Raw genomic sequence first — 18,472 nt, 5'->3', positions numbered from 1 at the left:
GTCACAAACCGTGTTGGTTAGCAGTTTAGAAATTATGACTGAACACATTTCTTAACACCTCTTAAAATCAATGCTATAAGAAAAGTCTTTTGAAGCCTCCAACTTTCCTTTATAGTATGCATATATATTTTTTTAAATGATCAAGGCCAAATACAGATAAATTCATGAGGGACATTGTAATGTTGCCCATCAACCGTAGAAAATAAGCATTTCTGAAACCAATGGAGGTCTTCTTCATACAGTATTTCATCCAAAATATTTAGTGTAAAATATAGATTGTTATATGAATTGTGAAAGACTACGGTCCAGTTTCTTCTAGCTATGTGGGCAAGTATATTTACAAGATGGGCGCTCAAAAGAGAATCACACTGGGGAAAAGAAAAAGAGGAAAAAGTGTGGCTGGAGAAAGTACTCTAAAAAAAGACACCCAACCGCTCAGGGAATTGAAGTATTACCGGTTGCATGTGAGAAGCATAGACTTTGAATTCATGGCAGAGCTTCTGAAGTTTGAAAACAGAAGCGTGGAGAGGTACAACTACTTAGATACATTTACATAGTCAGTCTGCATATTTATTATTTTCGACAAAATGCTCCCACATACATTTCAGTTCAGAGACATCCATGGCGGGTACATGGGCAGGCACTGCTAGCTAGAGAGACCAAAAAACGTAATGTTATCATATTGCCCATCAACTATCCACACCAAAAGCTAACATTCAGAGCAGTGGTTCTTCTGAGGCCTAGTATGGCGGGAAAAGATCAATGCCACCTCTTTTCTACTATTTTTAGATCTCATTTATACATCAAGTTTTCCAGCTCCATAAATAGCAAACATTTGTATTTGTCCCAAACCATCTCATCAGCTGTAAACAAAGTTTCTATTTGAACATAAAAGTTACATGAGGTCATCAGGAGCAGCCTTTCTAAAAATAGTTGAAAGGACACCTGATAACTGTCACTTTCACAAAGCACTGTACTCTTCAATTAAATATTTCTACTGTGGCTTAACATACAGAACTCTAATGGAAAAATATAACATGGGCTAATGTCTACACAAATGTTTAGATGTTTTTTACGGTCCTCACCACCAGTTCCTTAATAAATACCAGTGCTGAGATAAGCTGTGTTAAATGATACGATCATCACAAACATCTCAGTTTAGATAAATCTAGTATTAAATAATTAGGAATATAATATTATGTTATGAAGAACCATGCATTTCAAGAGCAGAATTACTATTTGTTTATGTGTGAAAAAGACCTTCTGGATAGCGAAGAACCATGAGCATTTGGGAAATGGACGGCAGCCTTCAAGGACAGGAAACATGGACAAACTCTGGTATTGTAGTTCCAGTTCTGGGATAACTAGTTTCTATAAAATGCTGCTTGACTATGGGATTCCAATGCAACTTTCCAAACTAACAGGCAATGTGATTTCTTACTAGGCAGTGTCAATACAAGATGTCCATTCACTACAACTCAACTCAGTAACGTGAGCAGCATGGAATGTATATCCTGAACAGAATTTAAAGTAGTGAATTGCACAGATGCCCATGGTTTAGGACAAGTTAACTTCTGGTATGAACAGCTAGGTGAACGCTCAGGTTTCAACCTAACCAATAAACATGACAGAATTCAGGTTCAGCAAACTAATGCAGAGCCAATATCTGAAATATAGTGCAAATTAAACTCAATGTAGGTAACTGTACTTCAGTGTGAAGATGACACCTGTTTTGAAGACATCAAAAGTGGGTGGAGTGGTTAGAGCTTTGTCTATTAGGACACTGGCTGAAGATAACCAAAAAAGGAGCTAATTTGGAATCACAGTTTCTGCAAATAAGGCGACGGTGGCAGAGTCCCCGACCCGCTTGCTTTGTTGTTTATGCCTAATTGCGCCTCCACGCTGTGCCTGTAAAATAATTTTAATTGTTGCTCATTGTATTCCGATTTTTTCAATTAGAAACAAAATACTAATTTTCAGTCTTTTAGGAAGTCTCTCAAAACATATTTATTTTTAACCTCCTAAATTACTTTACAATGCTGAATAATCCAATGACTTTTGTATATGGAATTTGGAGAGCTTGAATCCAGAAAAGGAAATAAAATACTATCCGTGATTTGATGGACTTATGTGGATGATTTCATTTGGATTACCAACCTGTGACTGCAACAGATTAATTTAGTCGAACTTTAATTTGAATATTTGACTGTACATTTTTGAGTGCTCAGGGAATCTAACTTGTTTGGTAACCTACTGGGTAGGTTGTGAAGGGTGTTGGTGACCACACCTTTCCTTAGAAGCACCGATAAGATAACTGTGAACTTATACTAAACCCTTACTTGCAGAGTGCCCTTTTGACCTGGGTTACCATTTGTTTGTTGAAAGAATTTTAACACTAAGGTAAGGATGCCAAATTATTTCGACTATTTTAAAGAAAAGGACTTTGTGATTATTTGGTCATGTAATTTATTCAGGGGGCGCATGACGTTTATCTTTACATGCCCACATATGCCTACGCACAATCTGACACAATATTGAACCCTTTGCTAGAAACCTGCACCCATAGACACACCATGGTACATATATGGGCTAATGCATGCACACTTTGGTTGTACTGCAGACTCTAGAACATCGCATCTGTATCCCAAACTATTGTTATAGTCAATAGTGTACTGAACATTCACAAACAATGCATATATTTGAGTACAGTTTATTTAACAATTTACTTACGTAGGACTATCAGGTGTGTTGGTCTTTGCAGCATAAACTGCATGCCATATAAGCCAGTTTTGTAGCATCTCCTTCAAACTCTCAATTATACTACACTGTGAAACAAAAACACATTTAATTAATTCTTTTTTTACCAGAAAAGAAGTCTGAACGTAGCAGGCATAACTACGCACGGCGTCAATGCAACTCCCAAAGTTACAAGCTTCATCAGATGTTTTAGCTCAAAGTGTTGTTTGGGGTTGGTCAATTAAATGGTTCTTGATTTACACAAAAGTCTCTCAAACCTCAACACAGCATGCAGCATAAAGGTAACGACCTAGAGTCTCCAGAGAGGCCTTAATAGTTGGTCTTAAATTTACAATGTTGAGAAAAGACACTAAATTTAATGGTATACGCGGATCAGTGTTTAATTGGTTTGATCAGAAAACACCATCATGAAAGCCTGAACATGTATTAAGCATATAGTTTTTCATTATCCTAATCACACATTACTTTCATCTGATCAAGCAGTCTACGTGACTCAAAGTTGACAGACACTACATTATTTTCAGTTCGTACAATTAAAAGTCATTAATAGTCAGGGTGTATGGATTTGACATTCTTAGCAACATCTCTCACTCTTTTTAGTTTGTTCCAAAATCTTCCTACGATTTTGTTTTATAATAAGCTGCCATCATCAAGTACTCCAAGTTCCCCCTGGGCATCCTGTGAGTGTTGCTACACAGAATCAGGAATGCCTCGAGTTCGCAGCAGTTTTTTTTGGAATCCAGCCTCGCTAGATCCCCCTCCTAGTTAGGATTCTAGTCTGTTAGACGTGGTAGGACATTTGCAATTATGTTATTTTGTAGAGCTTTGACCTGGCAGAGGTCTTAACCAGTAGCTGCTCACGTTCATACGTTTCATTCTAGTTGCAACTATTTTAGCACTGTATTTGTGTATTTTCATTATTGTCCTACAGTATATCGCTTAAGGAAGGACATGAATGTTCGCCATCTACATTCAGCTGTGAGTCACATAAGTAAATACCACGGTCCACAGGTGGGTAACCCAAGATACAAATCTCATGATTTTATAGTCCCCTTTAGACACAAGTCTATCACTAGAGATATTTAGAGCTGCCTAGTAGCTTGCATTATTGACTCAATATTTTGCTGTGGCCTATCAAACCAAACTCTTCACAGTCATTCAGTCTTGGAGGCATGCTGCTCGTCGTGCTGGTCAGAAATACCCACCTGACCAGAGCAAAATCTCCATCACCTTGCTAACCAGTCCCTTGACAAAAGCAGAATTCTAATTTGGGGTTCTGTTCCCCTGCTGTGCGAACGTTCTACACAAACGGGTGTGGTCATGACTAGCTCAGCTAGTCATGAGCACACGAGCACTGTGGCTCATGACGAGCTGTGCGAGCCCCTCCTCTCCCCAGCACAGCGGGGGAATGAGCCCCACATGCAAGGGGTTAAGGACAACTGAGATCTATACGATAACATAGGCTGGCATCTGGGCACACTATGTTACCAGTTCCATTTTACCACCGAATATGGTAATGTTTGCTATCGAACAACGTGCCTCCACACCCTGGACATTAATTCAATGTTAGGTTTGATGTGGTATGCCCCCAGGTGACTACATTAGAGGTTGCCCATCTGGTCGCCCAGCCTTTCCTGTTCTCTGGCTACCAGCCTGCAGCTGTCACCGGCCGGACAGGAATCCAACCTCCTGCCAGGCAGTGTGAACACTACCAGGAATCCGAAACCAAAGGCTGGCCGGGAAAGAGGTGACCACTTCCTTCCTGACAGGATGGCTATTGAAGGGGCACATCTAGGCAGGTAGCCTAAAAGCATGCATCGCCGCTGATGTTCACGCAGACCGGACTACCAAAGGAGGTAGCCGCCCTCCACTTGTCCCCGGGCACATTTGCACCCGGGCAGGTGGGAAAATTAGTTAGCCAGAGGGCGAACAATCTCAGAAGGCAAGCCACATCCCTAGGGTGAGCTGCCTGGTATATAGAGCGAAGGAAGGTTTCTGCCATTTTTAGAAGTGACAGAATAGAGGATTCTGAGAAACAAAGGTGGAACACCTCCATATGTGGTCACCTCCGGGGCAGATTAGCCATTGGGACAAGTAACCAATGGCCACTTTCACCCTCACCCCCAACATCCCTAAATGTTGGCTTTGAGGGGACCCCCCCCAACACCAAAGGCAGGATACTCTGCACCAGTGACAACTTCTAGAACGTCTCAACTGACTCATCCTGGGTCAAAGAGTGCTCCCTCAGACAGAGAGAAGGCTTTGAGAGCCAAAGGCAACTCCAGACTCCCCTGGACTAGTGGCACTAGTCTCCTGCAACAACAGGGAAAAGTAACGTCCCCCAACCAAATATCACTGGCTATTGGGACCTCCATGGGACTGCCCAAAAGTAGATGGTGCAGTGCATTGTGGGAAGCAAATTCCTGACCTCCAGCAAGTTTCAGTTGGCTACTGTTTACCTCCAGACGTCAAAGTTTCAGATTGCAGACCTTACTGCTACCAAAGCTTGTTGGTAACGAGTTCAGTTACCACCCCCTTTACTTGATGCTGCAACAAGAGTGAACCACGCATTACTTTGAACCGACCACGGCAGTGGCACCGTAGTCAACCTTTTGAATCCGTTTTCTACCCAGCTCAGTCTAAGCAGTAAACCTAGCTCTCCAGGTGCTCGCGCTTCAGCGCCAAAGACAGCCATGACAACCCTTCACCCGGGCCTCTCAGGCTAGTTACAGTTGAACTGACTGTTGTTGCTTGGTCCTGGGACCCGTATATCCTTAACCCTCCATGGTTTCCACGTAACTCTACCTGCAAGTGACAGACTGTCACTAACACCTTTTTTTTAGGTCCCGACTACAGCAGTTTTAGAATGCTGATGACTCATTTGGTGTGTGTACAGCGAATGTATAGACGACTTTGCAGAGTTAGGGTTACATTGTGCATGCACCACCAATGTAAAATGTGGATGCATAATGTGTGAGATGGAGTAGTTTCTGTCCTGTAACTCCAGTTCTGTAGTAGGGGTATCTCTGTTATAGTCATAATCTAGTGAATAGTCCCGCCCATGTGCGTGGACCCCGGCAATCAAAAATAATCTCTTAAATTGTCAAATCATGCAGAAACTGCAAAGACACTTAAGAGAGAATTTAAAGACAAATAATGCAGCCTATATCCACAGGCTACACTGTCCAGTACTTCAACTAGAAATTCCACCAAATAACACCACACATAATACAGCCAGCCCAGTTTCTACCATAGAGAAACTTGCCTCCACCATTAAAAGACTCTGGAATGATAGAGAGGAAGGCATGGACAGACAAGCCCCATAGGCTGCCATTATGTGGCTTAAATAGGATACTGTGCCTTTAAGAGAGCCTTCTAGAACTTTCTCCCAGTATCCCAGAATGCATAGCAGGTCCCTCTACTTTCAGTTCTTTTTGACAGACTTAGCACGCCAGACCTGTAGCATTCCTTACATGAATATATATCTCCACCGGGGAGGAGGGCGGGCGCTTATGACTATAACAGAGATACCCCTACTACAGAACTGGAGTTACAGGACAGAAACTACTCCTTCTGTAGTAGGGGATCTCTGTGTATAGTCATAATCTAGTGAATAGAATGGCAAGCCATTCCCACACCAAAGCAGCGGTGGAGTAAGAAAATAACGCCACTACTGTGCGAACAAGTTCCGCAGCAAAGCCTGCCCAACCTGAGCATCTGCTGTGGCATCAGTGTCCAGACAGTAATGCTTAGCAAAGGTATGGACCTACTTCCAAGTGGCTGCCTTGCAGATTTCAGCGATCGGCCCGTTACGGAGCAAGGCCGTCGTGGCAGCTTTGCCCCGGTGGAATGAGCCTTAGGCTTACCTCCTAAGGTCTTATTAGCCTTTTGGTAACATAATTGTATGCAGGACACAATCCACCTAGAGATGGACTGCTTAGAGGTAGCAAGACCCGTCCTGACTGATCCATAATTATTAAACAATTGGTCAGACCTACGAATATCTTTGGTTTTATCCAGATAAAATTTCAACACCCTCCTAACATCCAGGGAATGGAGAGACCTTTCCGCTGGAGACGAAGGGTTCTGAAAAAAAGTAGGCAAAGTTATGGTCTGGTTGACATGAAAATCAGAAATAACCTTGGGAAGAAATTTAGGGTGAGTACGCATAACAACCTTAGCAGCATGAAAGACAGTATAAGGTTCAGTACAACACAAAGCCTGAATTTCACTCACCCTGCGGGCCGATGTAATGGCCACGAGGAACGCCGCCTTCCAGGACAGGTGCTGCAACGAAGCCTTATGAATGGGTTCAAAAGGCTCCTTCATCAATCTGGACAGCACCACATTCAATTCCCATGAAGGCGAGGGAAGCCTGACAGGAGGGAATACTTTCTTCAATCCTTCCAGAAAATCTTTGATCACAGGGATCTGGAAAAAGGAAGTCTGTGAAGGGCATTTCCTGTAGGCAGTCAATGCAGTAAGATGAACCTTAATGGAATGAACATTAAGGCCAGACTGCGCCAAATGTAAAACGTAAGGAAGGATGACATCTTCCTTGCAGGTCGTAGGGTCATGGTTCTTAGACTGGCACCAGATACAAAACCTCTTCCACTTGTAAGCATATGAAGTCCGAGTGGAAGGCCTCTTAGACTCCTTCAGTATGTCCATGCAATCCTCGGGCAGATTCCGATGGCCATACTGCACTATCTCAGGAGCCATGCCGCCAAACTCAAAGACGAGAGGTTGGGGTGTAATATCCGTCCCCCGAACTTCGTGAGAAGGTCCGGCCTGCACGGCAGCCGAATGTGAGGAAGGAGAGACCGGTGAAGCAGGTCCGTGAACCACCACTGCATGGGCCACTCCGAGGCAATGAGTATCATCCGAGCCCTGGACCGGGCCAGCTTGATGAGCACCGCCGGAATCAGGGGAATGGGAGGAAAGGCGTACAGAAAGCGGTTTGTCCAGTTGATCCATAACGCATTCCCCAGCGCCCCCTGCTGGTAGTACCTGGAGGCGAAGTCTCTGCACTTGCTGTTTTCGGCGGTGGCGAACAAATCTACGTCTGGAGTTCCCCACCTTGCGAAGACTTCTCCTAGTACTTCGTCGTTTATGACCCATTCGTGGTTTTCCTGAACCATCCTGCTCAGTGAGTCTGCCTGAACATTCTGCACACCTGGCAGATGGGTAGCCGTTATCGTCAATCCTCTGGCTAGGAGCCAGTGCCAGATCGCCTGCGCCTCCTGTGACAGAGTGTGTGATCTCGAGCCCCCCTGCTTGTTGAGGTAGTACATCGTTGTAGTATTGTCCGTCTGTACAAGCAGGGAGTTGGTCTGGAAGGACGTAAGAAAGGCCTTCAGTGCCAAGTGAACAGCTCTGAGTTCCAGGAAATTGATGTGATACGTGGCCTCCGCCGGCGACCACGTTCCTTGAATCTGCAGGTTCCCGGAATGCGCTCCCCATCCCAGGAGAAAAGCATCCGTCACGACAGTCTGCGAGGGAATGTCCTTGTGGAAGGGAACCCCTCTCAGGAGATTCTCCGCCGAACACCACAACTTCAGAGACTGAAGAGCATGCAGAGACAGTCGTATCCGGTCGTCCCAGGATCCTTCCCTCTGATCCCACTGGTCTTCCAAGCACTCCTGCAGCGGTCTCATGTGCAGTCGGGCGTGTGGCGTCAGGAAGATACAAGAGGCCATCGAACCCAGTAGAGAAGACACCGTCCTCACTGTTGTAGATGGAGGTGTCATAAGAGCCTGAGCCTTCCGAAGGAGAGTAAAACCGTCGCTCTTCCGAAGGAGACACGCTTGCTGACAGCGTATTGATGGAGGCTTCCAAGTACTGTATGCATTGGACCAGAGTCGGGACAGACTTGGCCATGTTGATGTGCAACCCCAGCTTGTTCAAGAGAACGCACGTCTTCTGGAAGTGCGCTCGCGCTTCCGAGAAGGAGGATGCCTTGATCAACCAATCGTCCAGGTACGGGTAGACAAACACCTTGTTCTTCCTCAGGTGTGCTGCTACCACCGCCATGCACTTCGAGAATGTTCTCGGCGCAGACTTCAGTCCGAATGGGAGTACTGTGTATTGATGATGATTGGCGCCGACTTGGAACCGCAGGAACTTCCTGCGTTTGTGTGCAATGGGCACATGGAAGTAAGCATCCTGTAGGTCTATAGCACACAGCCAGTCTCCCTGTTGCAACTGAGGATAAATCTGATGCAATGACAGCATGCAAAACTTTTCCCTGCAAATCCATTTGTTTGCCTGTCGCAAGTCCAGAATGGGCCTGATCTCGTTCTTTTCCTTCTTGCGAACCAGGAAGAACCGGGAGTACAGACCTCTTCCTCTCTGGGACAGAGGTACGTCTTCTATCGCCCTTTTCCTTAACAGGATATCCGCTTCCGCCTGAAGCTCGCGCAGCTGAAACTGCGAGCTGACCGGAAGGATCGCTGGAGGCGGGCTTGTGAACCGAAGACTATCCATTGCAAACAATATTCAGCACCCACTTGTCCTGAGTAATTTTTCTCCACTCTGCCATAAAAAATGTAATGCTTCCCCCTACCGGAGTGGGTAACAGATCCGGGGGAAGTAGGTTCCTAGGGCCTAGACCCAGCCTGGCCCTTGGGCGCAGGAGCCGACTGCTGGCCTCCTCTGCCCTTCTGGCGCTTCTGGAAAGGCTTACGGATCTGTTGTTGATGTTGCGACTGTCCCGAAGCCTGGCCACGTCCTCTGCCTTGCCCACCGAACCGCGGTTGGAAAGGGCGGTACGTCTTCTTCGTATCTTTAGGCTTCTCCAGGCCCACAGCCGTGAGCGTCTCGGCCTCCGCCTTCATGCGGGCCATCTCATTGTCTGCATGCTTCCCGAAGAGGGTCTCGCCAGAGAATGGCAGGTTGGCTACCCTCTGCTGTGCGTCCGGTTTCAGGGACGTAAGACGGAGCCAGGCGTGACGTCGTTGGTTGACTCCATGGCTAAACCCATGAGCAGCCAACAGGTAAGTGTCCGCTGCAGCGCTGATAATCTGGTTCGCCACCAGCATCCCTTCATTCAGCACTTCCTGGAAGTCCTCGCGCTTCTCGCGAGGTAAGTGCTCCGCAAACTGCTCGAGGGAGTCCCAGAGGGCGCGGTCGTAGCGGCCCAACAGCGCCGTGGCACTCGCAGCCTTCATGGAGGTAGCGGATGTTCCACACACTTTCCTCCCTGCAGAATCCATCCATCTGGACTCCTTATCCGGGGGAACCGTGGATGACGGGGTGGTGGCATGTTGTTTGCGGGCCGCCGCCACAATTACAGAGTCCGGAGGGGGTTCCGCCCTCAGAAAGGCCAGATCCGAATCGGGAGCCCGGTACTTTTTCAGCAACCTCGATGGAGCCGCCTTCGTCACCGCAGGGGTGAGAAAAAGGGCCATAGCCGGTTCCAGAGGCAGGAGTGGACGAGACAGGTGTTTCTGATGCAATGTCTCAAAAATGACTGAAGTCTTAGGGGTAGGTACCGTCAAGGATATGCCCAACTTCGCAGCGCCCCTTAAAAGGACATCATGGAACGCCACCAGGTCATCAATCCGGGACACCCTCGTGTCTGGTGACCCCGACAAGGTCGGAGAATAGTCCCTGGTACCAGAGGACCTTGTGCGAGAGCGAGAGTCGCGCCTCCTATGGTGGCGTCTCGACCGCGTGGAGGATCTGTGTCTCGATCTCTCCCTTCTCCCAGAGCGAGAGCAAGACCTGCCAGCCCGTGGCCGCTCCACCGGTTTCCGTGGTGGGGTCTTCCTTGGTTCCTCTCGGGGTTTAGGTTTCGGGGTGCCCTTAGGAGGTACAGGTAGAGAGGGCAACGAAGTGGACCTCGGCGGAGGAACCACCGACCGAGGGGCGGGCCCATGCGGAGGAACTGGAGGCGGAGGGTCTCCTGATGGAAGCGGAGGGTTGGGGGGAGGATCCTCTTTAGGTACAGGCGGAGGTGGCGACCTAGGCCGAGATGGCGTGTACACCTCTGAGTACGCCGAGCCCGGCGACCCCTTAGGTGAAGGGGGCTGCGATCCAGCCCCATCAGCAGGTGATCGCTTCCTCTTGCGTCCTCCACTAGAAGCAGTGTGACTTTTGGGACCAGAATCCCTTTTGCGCCATTTTGGAGAGGCAGAACGACTCCTAGACGCCGACCTCTTCCTTCTAGACGCTGAGCGTTGCTTTTCCGGCGTCGAACGGCGCCTCCGCAACTCCGGCGTCGAACGGCGCCTCCGCGACGGTGACCTCCTCTTCTTCGACGTCGAACGCCGTCCCCACGACGTCGACCTCTTCCTCCGTGACGTCGTACGCCACCTCCGCGACGTCGAAAGTTCCGTCCTCGATGACTAGCGTCGATTCCTCCGTCTTGATGCTCTCGACGTCGAGGAGCCCCTCAACGTTGACCGGTGCTTCGACGGCGATCGGCGGTGTCGCCTCGACGGCGAGCGCCGATGCTTGTCACTTCGTCTCAAACGTCGAAAGGAAGACCTTGACGTCGACTTCGACGGCGACCTCTCCAGGCCCTTCGACGTCGAGCCGTCACGCCGTCTCGACCCGGAGCCCCGGGGAGGAGGGGAGCACACCGCCGTCATCCCTCTCGACGTCGTCGTCGATGCAATCGACGTCGATGGAGACCGGGACCGTTTGCTGGACTTCCTGCCTCTGAGGAGCCCCCCAGAGGCCTCAGCAGAGGCAGAGGGAAACTTCCCAGCCTGCCCAGACCCACCTGCAGCCTGCAGACGCCTCTCCTCAAGGCCAGAAAGCCTAATCTTCATCCTGTCCCTCAGAGTCCGAGCAGTAAACTGCTGGCAGATGACACAGTCCTCAGGGACATGATATTCAGGGAGGCAGACGATGCAGACATCATGGGGATCACTCTTGGCCTTCTTCCTCCCACATGCTGGACACTTATCAAAAAGACCAGGCATTTTAGAGCCCTAAAATGCCTGAACCAGCACACAAAAGAGAAAGAGAACACCAAGAAAGTAAACTGAAACACTTTTAAAACACAAAAGTGCCAAAATATCCAATAAACCCTTGAAACAAGGGAGCGCTCAATGCCAGGGTCCTGTAAGCAGGAGCCGGAAAAAAGAACTGAAAGTAGAGGGACCTGCTATGCATTCTGGGATACTGGGAGAAAGTTCTAGAAGGCTCTCTTAAAGGCACAGTATCCTATTTAAGCCACATAATGGCAGCCTATGGGGCTTGTCTGTCCATGCCTTCCTCTTTATCTTACCATAGTCTTTTAATGGTGGAGGCAAGTTTCTCTATGGTAGAAACTGGGCTGGCTGTATTATGTGTGGTGTTATTTGGTGGAAATTCTAGTTGAAGTACTGGGCAGTGTAGCCTGTGGATATAGGCTGCATTATTTGTCTTTAAATTCTCTCTTAAGTGTCTTTGCAGTTTCTGCATGATTTGACAACTTAAGAGATTATTTTTGATTGCCGGGGTCCACGCACATGGGCGGGACTATTCACTAGATTATGACTATACACAGAGATCCCCTACTACAGAATGACAGATTTATGAGACATGGTACACCATTTAATACTTTCCACTGAAAATAGTATTACTTTGTTTTGATCAGAACATCCACTGTGCTGTGGAGACGACCCACAGCCAATTGACAGCACATGGGCATTGTGTTCCACATGATAGATTGCATTATTGGGTAGTGACATACAAAGCATTAAGTAGCTTAGTATTACAAAAACGAACATTTTTAATGATGCAAAGTATCCACGAGAAACCTTACCCCCACCCTGTGAGCCCCACCCTTGGCCTGGGTTATTTCACTGACATAATCTAGCATTTCAAAGTTTGTTCATTGGCCTAAAAGTTTAAGATCCCTACGCACTATACACCATGATTTCAGGTAGCACCTTCCTAAGAATCATACTGTTGTGCATGTATTGTTACCATCTATTATACTTCCGCATTCTACTTCCAATTCTGCAGGTCTTTCTCTTACTAATTATTATGTATTGCGGAGTTCCAACTCAACTTCTTTCCTGGAAGTTATGGATGAAGGATGCTTCTGCAGCTTTTAGTTCCCAGGATAGTTAGAGCTTATCTCCTTTCATTATCCCCAACTATTTCCAGAGTATCAGTGCCTCGGCATGTATGCAGGCGTGTGCAAATCCAACACCATTTGGTAGCCTGTTAGCCTCTCTCCACACTCACACTTCAAAGGAATCCGTTCCCCCGGTCCCCTCCGCGCAATGATGAAAGCTTGTTGTTTACACACAACACCCCAGCTGCTTTTGATCCGGAATCCGCTACCCGACCCCCTACGCACAATGCCAGAGATTGTTGTCCATTAGATCACTGCAAGGCTTTATCAAACACCTTCTTATAACAGACATCTGGTCGCAGGCAAGGAGAATAAACGTAAAATCTATAGTGTGAGCGAACAGGCCACTGATTGGTTTACACTTTGTTGCAAGCACATACTTTAAGATGTTTTCAATGTATGGTAATGTGAAGATATATTCTTGCGTTTTCTTGGGAGAGTTAAGGAAGTGTGATGAATAGTCATCTGAGATAAAGGACCTCCTTAACTCTCTCTACACCCCCTCCCTCCCTCCCTCTCTACACCCCCCTCCCTCTCTACACCCTTATCTCTAGGACCTCCCAACTCTCTATCGCCCTCCCTCTCTCTCTCGCCCTCCCTCTCTCTCGCTCTCTCGCCCTCCCTCTCTCTCTCACTCTCTCTCTCGCCCTCCCTCACTCTCACTCTCTCGCCCTCCCGCCCTCTCACTCCCTCTCTCTATCGCCCTCCCTCACTATCGCCCTCCCTCACTATCGCCCTCCCTCACTATCGCCCTCCCTCACTCTATCGCCCTCCCTCACTCTATCGCCCTCCCTCACTCTATCGCCCTCCCTCACTCTATCGCCCTCCCTCACTCTATCGCCCTCCCTCACTCTATCGCCCTCCCTCACTCTATCGCCCTCCCTCACTCTATCGCCCTCCCTCACTCTATCGCCCTCCCTCACTCTATCGCCCTCCCTCACTCTATCGCCCTCCCTCACTCTATCGCCCTCCCTCACTCTATCGCCTTCCCTCACTCTATCGCCTTCCCTCACTCTCTCGCCCTCCCTCACTCTCTCGCCCTCCCTCACTCTCACTCTCTCGCCCTCCCGCCCTCTCACTCCCTCTCACTATCGCCCTCCCTCACTATCGCCCTCCCTCACTCTCTCTATCGCCCTCCCTCACTCTCTCTATCGCCCTCCCTCACTCTCTCTATCGCCCTCCCTCACTCTCTCTATCGCCCTCCCTCACTCTCTCTATCGCCCTCCCTCACTCTCTCTATCGCCCTCCCTCACTCTCTCTATCGCCCTCCCTCACTCTCTCTATCGCCCTCCCTCACTCTCTCTATCGCCCTCCCTCACTCTCTCTATCGCCCTCCCTCACTCTCTCTATCGCCCTCCCTCACTCTCTCTATCGCCCTCCCTCACTCTCTCTATCGCCCTCCCTCACTCTCTCTATCGCCCTCCCTCACTCTCTCTATCGCCCTCCCTCACTCTCTCTATCGCCCTCCCTCACTCTCTCTATCGCCCTCCCTCACTCTCTCTATCGCCCTCCCTCACTCTCTCTATCGCCCTCCCTCACTCTCTCTATCGCCCTCCCTCACTCTATCGCCCTCCCTCACTCTATCGCCCTCCCTCACTCTATCGCCCTCCCTCACTCTATCGCCCTCCCTCACTCTATCGCCCTCCCTCACTCTATCGCCCTCCCTCACTCTATCGCCCTCCCTCACTCTATCGCCCTGCCTCACTCTATCGCCCTGCCTCACTCTATCGCCCTGCCTCACTCTATCGCCCTGCCTCACTCTATCGCCCTGCCTCACTCTATCGCCCTCCCTCACTCTATCGCCCTCCCTCACTCTATCGCCCTCCCTCACTCTATCGCCCTCCCTCACTCTATCGCCCTCACTCTCTCTATCGCCCTCCCTCACTCTCTCTATCGCCCTCCCTCACTCTATCGCCCTCCCTCACTCTCTCTATCGCCCTCCCTCACTCTCTCTATCGCCCTCCCTCACTCACTCTATCGCCCTCCCTCACTATCGCCCTCCCTCACTATCGCCCTCCCTCACTATCGCCCTCCCTCACTATCGCCCTCCCTCACTATCGCCCTCCCTCACTATCGTCCTCCCTCACTATCGCCCTCCCTCACTATCGCCCTCCCTCACTATCGCCCTCCCTCACTATCGCCCTCCCTCACTCTATCGCCCTCCCTCACTCTATCGCCCTCCCTCACTCTATCGCCCTCCCTCACTCTATCGCCCTCCCTCACTCTATCGCCCTCCCTCACTCTATCGCCCTCCCTCACTCTATCGCCCTCCCTCACTCTATCGCCCTCCCTCACTCTATCGCCCTCCCTCACTCTATCGCCCTCCCTCACTCTATCGCCCTCCCTCACTCTATCGCCCTCCCTCACTCTATCGCCCTCCCTCACTCTATCGCCCTCCCTCACTCTATCGCCCTCCCTCACTCTATCGCCCTCCCTCACTCTATCGCCTCACAGCATCACTCAGCACCACCACAGCCTCACTCAAGGGCACCACACCATCAGTATGCGCTACCACATCACTATGCGCTACCACAGCACCACTGAATGCCACAGCATCACTTGTCGCCACCACAACATCACTCAGCACCACAACAGTATCAACTGTGCAATCATTCAACAACTGGTTCAAATATGTTCTCTCAATGTTTGAAGCTTTATTACAAATGTCACAATTTTTTTTTTATATTTCACTTATGTTCTTGAAATTTTCGTCACAATAAAATGCACTGAACATAATCTTCACAAAAGTTATGTACAAAAGTTTAAGCTATTGCCATTATAAATTACAATAACTTTTAAGTAGTAATTATTAAAAAAATTAAAAGCCATTGTTATTTGTAATATCAATAAATCTAAGTCATGTAAATACAACACATATTGCATTACAAATTCTATAAGTGTCATATTTGCGAAAGTTAAAACTATTGGCATTGTAAATAACAAAGCTATTAAGTTAGCTATTTTCAAAACCAACACAATACAAAATTTGTCATTTACAATACCAATAGAGCAAACTTTCCTAATGCGAGACCTATTGCATTGCAAATGCTTGTTATTGCATGCAATGGTAATATATACAGTATGGAATTGCAGAGATTTGGGATTTCTTCTAAAATCCATACCTCCAGTTATATGCATCCAATTGTGTTCGTTTTGGTGTCTAAATTTATATAAACATCTGCTTAATTTTTATAAATTGGTGTCAGATATCCTTTGAGTCATGTCAAATACTTCTTGTCCATTTTGGTACTCTAAAAATCGTAACATATGTTCCTCTAGTAAAGCCTGACTGCTCTTTACCACACTACCAGGAATGAGCTAAGGATTTGTGAATCCAAGGACACATCTTTCGGGTATAGTGTTAGTATTACATGGTGAGGCCTAACCAGCATCATCACATAATACTCCACTCTCCTACAGCGGCTTAATAAGACTTTGCCCCAAATAGAGACCTCTCAACACCACACCACCAGTCTTGTGGAGAGTTAAAGTGTGACATGTGGCAAAAAGATTTCACATGAAAGTCCAAAAGATGTTGGGGAAAAATGGTGGATATGCCATTAAGAACATTTACTTTTATAGTACACAGTATGCAGACACCAGATTAGCAGAACTTGATGCAAAAAGTACAAATGGCTTGAAAGTCATAGTACACAAACATTTACATCCCAAATAAAATGGTGTTTTTAAGAGAGTAGTCAGTAAAATGCACTTTGAAAGTTACATACAGTAGCCGGATAAATTCTCAAATATCCCACGGCATGCGCCTTACAAAAATTTTTTAGTTTTTAATAAAAATGACCTTAATACACCATCCAGCTAATGTTATCTGTGCGACATCACCGGGAAGATAAAAGTAGGATTGTGCTATACAATTCTATGGAAAGAGCAGTCTTTCAGTGATTTGAGCAATTACACATTATTTTCTATGTCAGGACCGGAGGCTTCAGATTATGCTGTATCTTCCTTCGCTTTATTAACATAAAGACTCCACAGCAGCTTAGGAAAAGATATAATAAGAACAAAAAATGCTTTAAACATAAAGCATTGACGTAATGTTCAACAAATGAACAACAACTCCCAAGAGTCTCTTTGCACAACAATAGTCCATAGTCCTTCTACTCTGTCCATCATCACTATATAACCGGACTTCTCATCATCTTCCTCCTCTTTCTTCGCTGCTCCCGCAGCCAGATAAGTGCTTTTCCTATTTTTCCCTTTTTCAATGTGATTGGTTGTATTGTGTACGATCGTTGGGGGACTCATTGCATGGTTTATTCCCTTACAGAGTCCCCGGTTGCGGGAACGTTCTTCGTTCCTACGCGACTTATTTCCCACCTGTGTGCGGTGTGTACATAGACCGCCAGGGGGCGGCCTGACGTCTCGCCGACCCTTCGGCGCGCCTCCGCAGTGCCAGGAGCCGCGCCGTGGAGTCTGCTTGCGCAGGAGCCAGCCCTCGCGTACCCCTCTGACACCTGGTGCCCCGGGTCTGTAATTTCCTACTCTTGACGCCCCGCTGGGGTCCGTATAGCGGCTCGGACCGCGTGAATCACCTTCGGGTGTCCTTTATGCACCTCTTTATCCGAAGTGTGGCCTAGCGCGCTTGAGGGGTGCGACGACCCGGTCCCGGCGAGGAGGGTCTGCGCGCTTGGGGGTTGGTGCAGCCCACCTGCCACGTCAGTTGGCCCAAAACGTGATCGCAGCCGCTTGGCCTGCCCACATTCGAGATCTTTCTCGGTTGCCGCCCTCTTGGGTGCCCCGCATTTGCCCTTGGTTCCGAGATGGAATGGGAATACGAGGAGGAACCCTGCCCCTATCTGCAGGACGACGAGTTCTACCAGGCGGTGGACAATTCCATCTACCGCTGCGTGACGGAGGTGGTAGGCCCCATGGAAGACCGCATTTCCGCCCGCATCGTGGAAGAGTGCGCGAAGCTGGCAGCGGCGCATGTGCCTCCGTCCCCCGAGCTCCCGGGGACGTCCGGCGGGTTCCCACCCGCCCCGAAGAGGCCTTGTAAGGAGGGGCCGTCATCGGAGGCCCAAGGTGTGGACAGGGGCGCTTTTGAGCGTCTTTGAGACGCCTTCCTGGCTAAGGCGACAGCGGTGCCCCCTGCGCCCTTGGTGGACCCTAGTGCTTCGGGGGACGTGTCTACGGCCCCCGCCTCCCCAATCTACGACTGTCCGGACTCGGATGTCGACGGGGAGTCAACCCGATCTTGGCTTCCGGCACCCTCTGCCAAGGAGATGCCCCGGGATGAGTCGGGCATGCTGGACCCGGACGAGATAGTCCACCCCCGCTCCGCGGCCTGGGCACCGGGGGAGACGGTGGCGAAATTTGTCGCGGGCAGACTGCGCAAGCCCCTGGAGAAGGAAGCGAGGGGTTGCCTACGTGGGGAGTGTCCTCGGCCAACTTGGGAAGGGAAAGTGGCCATGACCCCGGAATTGGATCCCAAGATGGCCACCTTCTTGGCAAAGTTTATGAAGGACCCCAGGAAAGGGATTGACCGGTCCTGGCGGGCCTGCCAGGACAAATTGTTAGACGCGGTCGGGCCCGCCACGAAGATCCTCGACATGGCCAACTGTGCCCTGTCCACTGAGAGGCGGCGTTCGCTCCTAATCAAGCTGGACCCCAAGTTGGGGG

At 48.8% G+C, this 18,472-nt stretch overlaps 1 protein-coding gene across 2 annotated transcripts in view; it reads right to left on the bottom strand.

Annotated features, from left to right (window-relative positions):
• Positions 1-18,472, bottom strand: part of CENPI (centromere protein I) — a 508,210-nt gene that overhangs the window by 130,916 nt on the left and 358,822 nt on the right. For both annotated transcript variants that reach the window (XM_086964635.1, XM_086964636.1), the window contains exon 15: positions 2,731-2,825. In XM_086964635.1, coding sequence (XP_086820761.1) covers positions 2,731-2,825 — 95 coding nt within the window. The remainder of the gene's footprint in view (positions 1-2,730; positions 2,826-18,472) is intronic.

Source organism: Lissotriton vulgaris, chromosome 4_1 (genome assembly GCF_964263255.1).
Source record: "Lissotriton vulgaris chromosome 4_1, aLisVul1.2, whole genome shotgun sequence".
Lineage (NCBI taxonomy): Eukaryota > Metazoa > Chordata > Amphibia > Caudata > Salamandridae > Lissotriton > Lissotriton vulgaris.
Note: the sequence above shows the minus strand (reverse complement) of the source record. Positions and strands in the feature narration are given on the sequence as shown.